Source organism: Arabidopsis thaliana, chromosome 5 (genome assembly GCF_000001735.4).
Source record: "Arabidopsis thaliana chromosome 5, partial sequence".
Classification (NCBI taxonomy): domain Eukaryota; kingdom Viridiplantae; phylum Streptophyta; class Magnoliopsida; order Brassicales; family Brassicaceae; genus Arabidopsis; species Arabidopsis thaliana.
Window position 1 is genome coordinate 8,193,382 of NC_003076.8, and position 13,666 is coordinate 8,207,047.

General features: G+C 31.5%; 3 protein-coding genes across 5 annotated transcripts; all 3 read left to right on the top strand.

Annotated features, from left to right (window-relative positions):
- Positions 1-2,218: 2,218 nt before the first annotated feature.
- On the top strand, positions 2,219-3,738 carry AT5G24180 (Lipase class 3-related protein; the record flags this gene model as incomplete). Its single annotated transcript, NM_122324.1, has 3 exons — positions 2,219-2,325; positions 2,526-3,147; positions 3,340-3,738. The coding sequence occupies 3 exons, from the start codon at positions 2,219-2,221 to the stop codon at positions 3,736-3,738; spliced, it is 1,128 nt and encodes a 375-aa protein (NP_197806.1).
- A 2,637-nt stretch (positions 3,739-6,375) lies between these two features.
- On the top strand, positions 6,376-7,670 carry AT5G24190 (Lipase class 3-related protein; the record flags this gene model as incomplete). Its single annotated transcript, NM_122325.2, has 2 exons — positions 6,376-6,720; positions 7,000-7,670. 2 exons carry the CDS (start codon positions 6,376-6,378, stop codon positions 7,390-7,392), a joined length of 738 nt encoding a protein of 245 aa, NP_197807.1. The 3' UTR covers positions 7,393-7,670.
- Positions 7,671-9,537: 1,867 nt separating this feature from the next.
- On the top strand, positions 9,538-12,443 carry AT5G24200 (alpha/beta-Hydrolases superfamily protein). Of its 3 annotated transcripts, none has more exons than NM_001343849.1 (4): positions 9,538-9,753; positions 9,882-10,028; positions 10,428-11,049; positions 11,895-12,443. In NM_001343849.1, exons 2-4 carry the CDS (start codon positions 9,967-9,969, stop codon positions 12,243-12,245), a joined length of 1,035 nt encoding a protein of 344 aa, NP_001318633.1. In that variant the 5' UTR covers positions 9,538-9,753; positions 9,882-9,966; the 3' UTR covers positions 12,246-12,443. The 3 variants fall into 3 exon arrangements, with proteins under 3 accessions (NP_001318633.1, NP_001332677.1, NP_197808.2); NM_122326.3 differs by having other exon boundaries at positions 9,622-9,753; positions 9,911-10,028; positions 11,895-12,412; NM_001343850.1 differs by having other exon boundaries at positions 9,540-10,028; positions 11,895-12,412.
- The last annotated feature ends 1,223 nt before the right edge of the window (positions 12,444-13,666 follow it).

Genomic DNA, 13,666 nt, shown 5'->3' on the forward strand with positions numbered 1-13,666 from the left:
TGTGATAAGAAAACAAAAGTTATTAATTAAAATGAAAAAAAAAATTCCCATTTTTATTTTAAACGACATATTAACAGAATAAATGAATTGAGTGTTAGAAAAAACAAAACAGAATTGTTACTTATTAAGCTGGTGCCAAGTCGAGATCGATTAAGAGGTTTATTTGAAATATTTCATATTAATGGTTTATTGTAAAAAGAAAAATAAGGATAAAAGTTGAATAATTGTCACTTTGAAGGGCTCTTTCGGATATTGGAAGTCACATGAAGAACTTTTTTACCTAGCCAACATGAAGAAATATTAAATGGTGAGGTATACAGTATACTGTATATAAATTTATCTTCTTGCCACTTGGTGCATATGTCTTGGATTTAGAAAAGCTAAAAAGAATTCTGAATGCAATTTTATTATTGATAATTGTAACGATAGATAAAGTCAAACAATTATAATAACACTGCCACTTAGATAGAACTTATAAGAAACCAAATTGATAAGCAACAATAAAAAAGTGTTGACCATTATTTTCTTAGGCCATATAGTAATATCTTGATGCTTGACATTTGATATTTTTATGTCCCTCCCTTATTCTTAAGCATCCATTGGCATTACATGAATTTGGGTTAAGCGAATAGAGTAGTGTAGAGTATCGTTGACCTTAAGTATAAAATTCAATCGCAAAACTTTTTCCGACAGAAATATATAACCTTATTATTAATTAACGTTGAGTGTAGTGTTAACTATGCTTGAGAGTAAATACAATTTGAATAGAAAACATTATTATGTAATCTTTATCTATTTAGAATATGTGCAATTTGAATAATATACCGAGCCTAAAATCTAGGATAACTTTTATCAATAAATTCAAACGCAAAATAATTTTCGTAATTTCTAAAGGAGTTAGTAAAGGAATAATTGTGAGTTACGTTCATTTTAGACTTATCGAAGGTTAATATATTTATGATTTTTATACGAGGTTAGTAAATTACAGAAAATCACTTTCGAGGGAACAATATATGATTTCAATTTTTTGTCGATTCATCTTCTGCACTGAACTGATTTTGGTTCCAATGTTGAAAAAAGAATAATGTCGAATCAAACTGAGAGATAATAAATAATTGCTATGATGTGAGTCTATTATGTATATCACCATGCAATATTTTTCTGTATATATATATTACAATTAATACAATGATTGAGTTTAGATATAGTTATGTATTGGATTATATTTCTTGTAACTAACCTTTTACTTCAGTTTAAAGCCAATTTGTTGTTAAACCAACTATTTTTACCTTTTCTTTATTGAGTTTGATCATGTGGGACTATATTGGTTTGATGATGGATGAATAAACGTTGTCTTTATACTATATGATAAATAAATCGGACCAGTTGCTGTACATGTAGTCAGAGACTAATTCACACTTATTAAATGTGTTTTTAATTGCCAATTTGTAGAAAATTTGTCAATTTGTAACTAAAGAAGTAGTTAATACATTCTGGTTCAGTGTTAAAGGGATAGTTCTCAAAGTCTCCGGATCCAAAAAGTCTTCATTTTTTTACCATCTATAAATAGCAAGATGCTTATCTGTGTAGTAACTCATTAGTTCTTTTTCCTCTTGAAAAAAAGAATAAAAAGAAGAACAGAATAACTCTATAGGATCTAATTTTTTTGTCAACCTAAGGTGCATCTGAGCTAGAAGAGAGATAGAAAGAAGTTCACGAACTCTTAAGTTTACTTAAATCATATTCGATTAAATTCGAGTCTGATTGACCAGTAAGATCACGAAAAAAGGTATTAACTTATGTTTTTATTTTATGTTATCATTTTCTGATTTTTTTTTCTTCCTTTTAAAAAGAATTCTGTTTATTTTATGTAATGAGTGAATGATAGTCATAACAAAGCCTAGAGAGAGAGTTCCTACAATCTTTTGTATAATCTGTCGTTTAAAAACGATAAGTTTAGCTTTTTGTTTTTGCAGTTCTAATTTTTAGTAATCACTAATCAGGATTTATACCGAAATTCGAATTAATTTACAGAACATGCATTTATATAAAAGTTTTGGCAATGGCCAGAAAGAGTAGCCAGTAGTGCATTCAATGAAATATATGTATAATTAATTTGTGAAACATTTTCATATTGTTCTTCACCGTTTAAACTTTATATCAGTTTGATTACTTATTGGCAATGTAATACCTTAGATTATAGGAAGAAGAAGAAGAAATGGGACGAGGTTCTCTCGGAAAACTGATGGGAGGAGAAGAGAGGGCTTCCAAAGATACAGATACTTTCAACATTTTTGGCCCCTTCCATCTTACATCTATTGACTGGTAACATTTTATTTTATTTGTTTTGAAATAAATAAAATAGATACTTCCTTTTAAGATATATTTTTCTTTAATTTGTTTTATAGCACTCAAAATAGATTTTTATTTTTATTTTTCTTATGATAGACAAAGATAGAAGTTTTTGTTCCATATCTACTCGGACTCTAAAACTAACATGTGCTTGTTTATTTTCCTTGTAATAGGAACAATCAGTACCATCGAACCTCAGTGGCATCAAGTTTGGTAAATGGAGTGTATACATTGGAAGGGGACAGGCTTGAGGAACGGGAAGGTTCTGAAGCACTAGCCAAGCCATGGTGGGAATTTTTCCACTTCACTTTACTCGAAACCTTGATCGACGATGACAGCTCCATCTATGGTGCCATTTTCGAATACGAACTATACCACCTCTACCAAAATACCCCTCATGTGAAAGTTCCACGCTATGTAATTGCTTTCCGCGGCACAGTTTTAAAGGGAAAAACTTGGAAGTTTGATTTGAAACTTGACCTCAAATGCATCTTCAACACCCTCCATCAAGGTGGCAGGTCTATGTACGCCATAAATGTAATCCGCCGTATGGTGGACAAACACAACCATTCAGCTATCTGGCTTGCTGGACACTCTTTGGGAGCCGCCCTAGTGTTGCTGGCTGGAAAGACCATGAAAATTTCTGGATTCCTCCTCGAGAGTTACATATTCAACCCACCCATCTCGTCTATTCCTCTAGAGCAGCTACCTGGTGGCGATATAATTAAAGGTTTGTTTCAAATCACCAAGAGTGTCGTCAAAGCCACCGTAGCCATGGCCTTAACCGATCTACAGGTAAATAAATAGTCTTAAATTAAAAATGTTTGATCTACTTAAGAGTTAAAATAACAAGTTTCATTCACTTGCGATTACATAAAAATATCAAGTTTCATTCATTTGAGATTCCTTGTTGGCCACTCCAAACTGAGTACTACTATATACAAGTTGATTTTCTTACAAGAAACTGTTTGTCTTAAATTACTACAGGTTCCAAAAGACGATCCAAAGACAGCATCATGGATACCTTATTTATATGTGAATCCAGCAGATCCAATATGTGCAGGATACATCGATTACTTCAGACACAAAACCTTCATGTCTGAGATAGGAGCAAGCCACATCGAGAGAATCGGTGCTAGAAAATCAGTTAGGAGTCTATTGGTGGGAAGAAGAGGAAAACTATCACCGTCGGATTTGTCATCGGAACCTCTCCACCTTCTTCCATCAGCAGATATGACTGTAAACAAGAACAAACCGACTAAGTCAACGACAGCTCACGGACTTCACCAATGGTGGGAGCGAGACTCGACACTGAGGGAAAATTGGGAAAGCTGCTGCATCAGACCTTACCATGAAGGCAAATTGGAGCAACTGACCATACAATAAACAATAAAAAGGAGAGTCAGATATAATTAGGCGTTATGCCTTTTATATCTTATCATGTGATCTTTTTAGTTACGAACCCTCTATCGACTTGTTTCCCATCTCTTCTACTTTTTTTTTTTGTTGTCTTCTATTTCATGTTTTAGTTTTGTCTCTCTTACCCATGTTTAATTTCTTTTTTTTTCATTTAATTGTCGATAATTAATTTTAGTTCTTGTTTTCTCGATTTGGTTTTGTTTTGCATTTCCTCTTTTGACATTTTAAGATATATTATGAATTATTGCTTTTTTAATCACTCGTTGAAAAGTCTATCTTATGTACATTGAGAGTTTAATTTGGAATATTCTCCAATAGCAATATATATATATATATATATATATATTTATTTCTATAATTTGTTAGCTGTAATAAACAAAGGAGAATATTTCACTTAAAAGAAAAATTTAAAGTCATACTAGTTGTTTCCTTATTTATCTGTTTTTTTTTTTTGTCATCGTGGTTTAGTAATTACTCGTCATTTGTTTTAAGTGGTCATTTTATATTCCTCTATACTATATGATAAACCATGTTGGAATCTAGTTTTGATGAGAATGGCAGCAGAAATGAGTAATTGAGTACCACTTGTTTAAATCTAGTTTAGATGTGAATAGAGCAAAAGTGAGTACTACTAGTCCACTTAATTATTAATATATTTTTAATTGCCAATTTGTAAGAACTAGGAACCTTGTCAAATGTATATAAAGATGTTATTGATACATTCTGGCTCTTGTTAGTGCTCACGTTGATGTAAAAGGGATAAGTTGTTCCTAGGGAGGTCTCAACACCTCCGATCCGGATCAAAAAAGTCTTCATATCTTAGAAAAAGTCTTCAGCTTTTAGCATCTATAAATCGTTCTTTAAAAGGAATTCTTGAAAGAAAGAAAAAAGAACAGAAGAACTCTATAATTTACTTACTGGGATCTCTTCCTTAACCAGATTCGATTGTGTTCGATTCTGATTGACTTATTAAGACCACGGACAAGGGTAATTTTCAAAATCTTTCTTTTTTCTTTATGTTTTTTAATAAAAAGAAATCCTTGTATTTATTGTAAAGAGTGCCATGAAAAAGCCAAGAAAAAGTTCCTACAATGTTTTTGTATAATCTGTCTTTTAAAGCACATAAGTATAATCTTATTCTTTGTGTAGTTTTAACTTTTGGTAATTAGAGATCTTGATCGAAATTCAGTTTAATTATGAAAGTGTTGGCAGTGGCCAAAAAGAGTGCATCCATTGAAATTGATTTTATTGTTTTCACTTGTCAAATTCTTCCCTCGTAGGAAAAAGAAGAAGAAGAAGAATCGATGGCCTCAGATAGAAATGCTTTCAGCGTCTCTGGCCCTTTCCATCTTACATCTATTGATTGGTATATATATATTTTAGTATACTTCCTTTTGAAATTATTTTTCATACTATAAAAATGTTCAAGAATTTGCTTTCTTAGTTAAGAACTTAAGACCAAGTTCAAATTTTAAAAATATCAGTTTTAAAGTTTAAAAAAATATATCCGACAAAAGAATTGGAATAAGATCATTGGAGGGAATATTAAAATTCTTTAACAAACAAACCTAAAAATCTTTTATGATAGACGATGATTAGTTTATTTTTATTAAAACTACATGAATTCATGTGCTGTGCATGATTTCTTAGGTTTTAGTTGATAACCACTTATGAGGAAAATAACGACTGAGAATGTCATGTTCTTCTTTATTCCCCAGTTTACATGTAATTGTTTTTCAAGTTTCCGGCCGAGATATGAGTTTTACACGATTCCTCTTTATTGTTTATGAAAACAAAATTCAAGAATGATGAAATTTAAAATTAAGATCGTTTATAGTTGTTAATTTTAATATTTTTTTATGATAATAGTTACATTTCTTTATGTACTATATACTTTCATTTTTATTATATATTCATACAAAAAATAACTTTCAAATTAATTGTCACATGAAATGAATGTTATGACTTTATTTAAACTAGTATTGATACTTAAAAAAAAAAGATATGTTTTCAGGTGAATTTTATATTAACCTTTTTTCTTTGAATATAATTTAACATTAAATTTGAAAAAAGTATTAAAATTACTACTAAAATTTTATTTAAAATAAACATCAATAATAAATATTTCAGAAGAGACTAAATTCATTAAATGAATTGTTTTCAACTACATTGTGTTCATTTCCACTTTTTCTCTTATCATTTCGTTCTTATTATTATTTGATGATCACCACTCACCACCAATGTGTGGTAATAAAAAAAATACCAATACCTACTAGCTAGCTACTAAAAGATATATTGGTTTTGTTAAATAGGAACAATTCGTACCATCGAACTTCAGTGGCATCATGTTTGGTAAATGGAGTGTACTTATTGGAAGGGGACAGGCTTAAGAAAAGGGTACGTCGTCCCGATTCACTAGCCACGGCTTGGTGGGAATTTTTCCACTTCACTTTACTCGAAACCTTGATCGACGACGACCGCTCCATATATGGCGCCATTTTCGAATACGACCACTACAATCTTTACCAAAAAAACCCTAATTTGAAACCACCTCCACATTATGTTATTGCCTTCCGCGGCACGGTTCTAAAGGGAGAAACTTGGATGCCTGATGTGAAACTTGACATCCGATGCATCTTAGATAACCTCCATCAAGGCCCCAGGACTATCCACGCCATACAAGCTATCCGCGCTATGATTGACAAACACAGCGAATCAGCTATCTGGCTTGCTGGACACTCTTTGGGAGCCGCCCTAGTGTTGCTGGCCGGGAAGACCATGAAAATTTCTGGATTCCTTCTCGAGAGTTACATATTCAACCCACCCATCATATCTATTCCTCTAGAGCAGCTACCTGGCGGCGTTCTACTTAAAGGTGTGTTTCGAATCACCGAGAGCCTCGTCAAAGCTACTGCAGCTACTGTTACTATGGCCTTAACTGATCAACGGGTAAATATATAATCTTTTTAACGAATTTCAAATGTTTGATCATTTTTGGATAACGAATTCAATTAGCTATGGTGGTTTAGTCATTAAGAACTCATCTTGTTAGTCGAGGCCACGATATCAAGTTTTCCATGTTGGTCAAATTAGAAAATTATTACAAAAAAAAAACAACATTGTTGAAAATATTTCCAGTACTAGTTTATAGTTTATTTTCTTACGAGAACCTATATTGATACTTTTTTTTTTTTTGTAAATCAATACGGTTGTCTTTAACTATTACAGGTTCAAGAAGATTCCAAAACAGCATTGTGGATACCTTATTTATATGTGAATCCAGCAGATCCAATATGTGCAGGATACATTGATTACTTCAAACACAAAATCTTCATGTCTAAGATCGGAGCAAGCCACATCGAGAGAATCGGTTCTAGAAGCTCATTTAGAAATCCATGGACCCGAAGAATAGGAACATCATCATCATCATCATCACCACTGTCTGATTTGTCAATGGAACCTCTTCACCTTCTTCCATCAGCAGATATGACTGTAAACAAGAACAAATCGGCTTCGTCTATGGCAGCTCATGGGCTTCACCAATGGTGGGAGCAAGACTCCGTCCTAAGGAAAAATTGGAAAAACTGTTTGATTAGGCCCGATCCTGGAGACAAATCTTGAAGAGTGCATCAAATGATAAATTAGAGGGCCATATAATAAGGTTTTTTGTTTGGTTAAATTGATGTATGCCTCTTATTTATGTTCTGCTGATCGTTAGTTTGGAACACTCTATCTACCCTTTTCCATGGCACTATGGTTCGTTTCCGTTCATATCTTGTTTTTCTGTCTTTTCCATGTTTTGGAATCATTAATTGAACAAAAATGGATTGTGGTTGGATTTCAATTTTATTATGGCCGGTTTTGGTGAGATATCCGACCTTTAATGGTGTTATGTTTTGTAGCTTTTTCAATCATTTTGTTGTCAATTGCATTTCGTATTATATAGTTTAAAATAAAACAAACCATCATACTTAAATTTAAACAAATAAATATTTCTGATTAAGAATGTTTTTCCTAAATTCTATTTTACAATGTTTTTTTTTTTAAATTGAACTCCTTTAGTTTTGGTGTAAACAAATTAAATATAATCTTTATTTTAAATAGATTTGAAATATACCAAAACGCTTTCATTATCATTAAATATTTTGTTACGTAAACAATTTAAAAATTTATTGGCTCGGACAATCGGTTTCATATTTAAAATAACATATCCAGTCTATACCCAACATTTATATCGGGTCGAATTTAAGTTTTCATTCAATTTTAGATAAAAATATAGTATTTTGTGTTATATATTATATTTTTATTAATTTTATATACTAAGTCTAATTGAATATGAATTTGAGTTAAAAAAAATATATTTGGTTTGATTCTATACCTAAACTCGTATATCTTTTCAAATCGAAGATTGGATATGGTCATATGGACATGGTTCATCCGTTTTAAAAAAAATATTTGGTTTGATTCTATACCTAAACTCGTATATTTTTTCAAATCGAAGATTGGATATGGTCATATGGACATGGTTCATCCGTTTTCTTAAAAAAATTGTATGGTATACCCAAAAAATGTACAACTATATAGTCGTATTTCATTTTTTTCAAATGTGAACTGCGAGTAAATTATCTGCTGAATGAGTGTTAAGGTATATAGCGTGATTGATTGCCAAAGTCAAAGAAAATATGCACCGTTCATTTGTGCTGCGAGCACAGCCATTATATACAAATTAAACCATGTGATCCCTTAAAAAAAGAGACGTGGAGATCTCTCCCCCGTACTCATGTTGCTTACCATGGATAATAGGAACAAATATAATTTTAGAAAAATAACTTGTTTTTTTTTTGTCTAGGTTATTTTAGTCGACGATTTAGTCAAAATTCATTACAATTTAAAAAATATATAAGTAAATGTTATATAAAATTTGCAAAAGGAATAAAAGTAGACGTACGTCCAGAGAAATCGTTTTCTTTGTGTGGTGTGACTGACTGTGTCAGTGTGTGTTTGGTATTTGTTTAATTCTCGGTTGTTTTTATTTTGTTTTTCTAAAAGCATATATATGAAGATGATGCATGCACGAATTAAAGCATATATGAAGATGTTGTTATAACATACATTACCTTGGTGAAGTATGTAAGGGCTTACCCCAGACAAAAAAAAAATGTATAATGTATTTGCTTTAATTCTTCACATTTACTTTTATATTAATTTTCTTAAGACTCTATAATTTGTAAAAAATTCAAAAAATCCACAAAACTATCCCTACAAAATATTTAAAAAGTGTATGAAACTTATTCTTAAGTTTTAATTTGAAGACTGATTTTAAATCAGTGTTTAGGAAGACTCTAGTTATATATGAAATTTACATTGGAAGACTTTTTGAGTCTTCCCAAATGATACATTTGGTTTCAATACGAAGACGCCTAGAAAGTCTTTCCAAATGATATTTTTTTCAAAGATTTTAGTAGTAATTATTATTGAAATATGTTTTAGAAAATTATCATAGATTTAAATAACAACACATTAAATGATCTTTCCAGGTACTTTCCCAAAGTATTTAACAGTTTCCATATGCTTTCTCAATCACCTTAGCTTTATTTCAACTCAAATATCTTCATGGGAAATTTACCGACAATTTCCTATTTGTTTTGTATTCCTATTCGTTTTGTTAAAAAGAAAAGAGGAAATTGTTGTGGAAATTTGTGGCTAAATTCCCCGTGGAGATACACAAGACATATTTAATATTTATCTTCCTCCTTTATTTTTTGTATATCTTGACAATTTTTATTTCTAGAGAAAACAACAATTCCTCTCATTGATCATATAAATAGATGACTTAGAGTTAGAACAATCACAATGAATTTTTAAAACTAGCTCAAATGTCTTTCTCTTCAGGTTGATCATCAACCTGTGTTTGTTTTTGGTTGGTTTCGTCAGTAGCTCTCTCACTTCACTCACAAAGTGAAACCAGTTACAAAACCAGGGGTACTTGATATTTTTGTATTTACAGCTATATCATTGTATCTATCATACACTTTAATTATTTTAATTTTATGTTTTAGTTAATTACTATATACTTTTATTGTTAGTTACATCACCTTTTTCGTATGTAGTATGAATGGATACCATTCTAACATGTAAGTGATAAAAAGAAGAAGAAGAGAAGACGGTGAAAGTGTGAATTAGGAGGAGCTGCTGATGGCCTCACGCAGAGAGATTTTTAGCTTTTCTGGTCCCCCTCCAATTCCCTCTTTTGACTGGTAAATATGCAGTTTCATTTTATATCTTCCCTTCCAAAATAATATTGATTATGGATTCTTTTTTGCCCTTTTTTTTTTTTTAAACAAAGAGTAGATGATTACATTGATCACGAATTATTACTCAAATATCGCAAATTCGATTTAGATACCATTATTTTTTTAACAGAACAAAAATCTGAGAGACAAAAATAATTAATTGACTGTACAAATATATTGATACCACTTCATCCGATGGTTTTTTATTGGTTCTTTTTTCTTTTGACTTCGACATACTTTTGCATGTGTCTTTCAACATTAAATTCAAGTAATATTTCTTAATGATGACACAAACAAAATAATATACATATCTACTCGATGATTCTGTGGTGTATATACTGTAATTGGTTTGTTTTTCAATAGGAACAATTTGTACCACCGAGCGTCATTGGTATCATGTTTAGTGCAAGGAGTGTACACAATGGAACGAGATAGGCAACAAAACCGGTGTGGTTCTGACTCAAAAGCTAGACCTTGGTGGGCGTTTTACAGGTTCACTTTATACCAACAACTTAGGGACGCATTAGATGGCTCCATATACGGGGCCGTTTTCCAGAACGACATCAATTACCAGAATACTCCCAACTCGATAGTACCTCCACGTTACATTATTGCGTTACGTGGAACGATCTTAAGCCCACAAACTATGGCTTGTGATGTTCAGCTTAACATTCGTATCGCCTTCGAGAACCTCTACCGCGGGGGTAGATTTGTGCAGGCCATTCAAGCAATGCAATATTTTGTGGCCACATATGGAAACACAGCTATCTGGATCGCTGGACACTCTCTAGGAGCTGGCCTTGCACTACTCGCGGGGAAGATCATGGCCATGTATGGATGCCCTGTCGAGGCTTACATCTTCAATCCACCTATCTCCTTGATTCCTCTAGAGCAGCTAGTGGAGAGTGAGGATCTTAAATGTGCGGTCCGACTCGCTAGGGATATCCTCAAAGCCGGCATAGCAAGAGTCCTAGACCTTAATGAGGTATCAAATCTTCATAATACTTATGGTACTTCACAAATAATACTATCTCCCAAATAATATGGGGGGATTGACACAAATGGCACTAAAAAACTTTATTATTCCAAAAATGATACTTTGTTTTGAAACTTCCAAAAATATCATATAAAGTTTTTAATCATTTATATATTAATTAAATAATAAAGTTTTTTATTACTATTTGTATCAATTCCCTAAATAAAAATGAGAGCAACCACTAATCTAATATTAAATTGAATCAAAAAAAAATTAAATATTGGAAATATATACCCTAAATTGGAAATAAAAAAAACCCAAATATAATAATACAAACTAATTTTAAAATGAAAAATCTCTTTTAAATGGTGAAAATATATACCCTAAATTGGAAATAAGAAACCCAAATATAATACCATCAACTAATATTAAAATAAATCAAAATTTCTTTTAAATAGTTGAAATATATACCCTAAATTGGAAATACAGAATCCAAATATAATATTTTAAATTTCTAATTTATTTTGGTTGAATAGATTTTATATAAAATTGTGGTATTATTATTGTTCATAAAACTTGTTTTACTGTTACTTTAAGGAATTTTTCAAATAATTATTTGAATGCTATTTATGTCTTAAAAACTTTTTAATGTTATTTTTTTCTAAAAAACTTAAAAGTGTGCTATTTGTGGGAATTTCTCAATAATATAATACCTCACAAATAATGTCCCCCAACCATATAAAATTTTCAATAAAATAACCATTAAAGCTAGATATTGAAATTGTTAATAGGTTTGCCTTTTCTTACAAGAAACTTGATCACCTCTTGATACACTTATCTTGAATTATATACAGGGTCACGAAAGCCATCTATTTATGAATCTAGCTTCCTGGAGACCTCATTTGTTTGTGAACCAATCAGATCCAATCTGCTCAGAATATATTGGCTATTTCAATCATAGAGGCGATATGAATGAGCTGCAACTGGGTAGGATCGAGAGGTTGGCTAGATACTCAATTAGGAGAATATTGTTCGGAGGAGGAGAAAGTTCGTCGTCGTATTCTTCAGAAGAACATCTTCATTTTCTTCCGTCGGCCATCGTGATGGTGAACACAATCATATCACCGGATTTTCAGACAGATCATGGGATTCATCAATGGTGGAATCCTATGCTTGGACAGTTTTCATACCAAATTATAGCATGACTTGCGCTTAATTTCATCGCTTCAGTTATTTTCTTTTCAGTTGAATCTTCTATACAAATATTGTAAGGTTTTTTTGCTTCATGTCACATCAAACTTTTTTTCAGCATTTTATTTTCAATTGGATTACTTCCCGAATATACTTTATTTGATTAACATTATTCTTCTATTAATTAACTTTACTTACCTAGTAGTAATTTGTTAAATAGGATATGTTCAAATTTACCAACTAGAAATATATAAGCAACATATTTCCAGTGAATTCTTAAATATCGTAAAGACTATGTAATTGTGTTCGAGTATGAGTAACCAAAACGATTTATTTGACCCAATGGAGTCCATTGAATGGACCTATTAATAAGGCGCACATGGCAGTAGGGTAAGAGGGTTACTTGTTACTTGTTTTCCATGAACGATTTGTACTATTAATAAGGCACATGGCCGTACAAATTAACGGTAAGGAAGAAAGTTACTGGAAAACTAGTAAATCTGATCAAAGCCTTAATTTGACTAACTTTTGAAAACCAAAAAAATATGTTCATCTTCATAAAGAGATATTCGAAAAGTTTACAAAGTATAATCGATACCGTTTATTATTGTTTAATTTTCTCATTTGCGAAGTATATGGATTTCAATTTTCTGGCCTTGCACCTCCTACATGAGATCTTGAACTTCGGGCCTAGCCCTCATCAATAATTAAAGAGTTTCTTATAAGCATCTTGTGTCAAGCAAAAGTAAATGAGAAAGTTCACCTTAAAATTCTCGGGGTTTTTTCTTGGATTTTGAATCATCACTTAAAGTTCACCTTCATAAAACAGGACGAAAACATTGACAATGCAAAACATATCTATAGAAGTGTATTGATTACCTCTTGCTTTTTGTATGCAAGACACCGTTTTCGCTTGTAGTGACTAGAATTTATCTTTCAAAGTAGCATAGAACTTACGAAACTGTTAGACAACATACTTAACTTCAATATGACCAACAAAATGGTTGATAGTTGTAAGAGACTAAGTAAAAGAAACAGAAATGGGAAGGGGAAGATATTTCACCTAAAATTGACTTGGCAATAGAATCGCAAAGTTCTTACCAATAAAGAAAAATATTAATCATGAAGTTTATTTTTTGGGAATGTAGCATAATGAGACACTTTTAAAGAAAGTTTTTTACGTTTGAGGCACTTTATAAGGAGAGGGCACTTTTTGTGTTGTTTGTGTGTTTTTTGGACTTTTATACCCCTGGGATGAAAGAAACGCTAACCAAAAGTCAGTTATCAAATTGTCTTTAACCGAACACTTGAAAACAAACCAATTAAGTTATATGGGGTTTAATATCGATCGTTGGATTAAAATCTACTATAATTAAGATGAAGTTATCAGATCTAAGAATAGTCGCTCTCTACAAAGAGCAATTTCTTTCTCTCT

What these genes read in the sequence shown, in the direction of transcription:
- AT5G24200 (NM_001343849.1), top strand. Translation starts at nt 9,967, where the DNA reads ATGGCCTCACGCAGAGAGATTTTTAGCTTTTCTGGTCCCCCTCCAATT. An exon ending in CCAATTCCCTCTTTTGACTG is followed by an intron (nt 10,029 to 10,427) that starts GTAAATATGCAG and finishes GTTTTTCAATAG; the next exon opens with GAACAATTTGTACCACCGAG. An exon ending in GAGTCCTAGACCTTAATGAG is followed by an intron (nt 11,050 to 11,894) that starts GTATCAAATCTT and finishes AATTATATACAG; the next exon opens with GGTCACGAAAGCCATCTATT.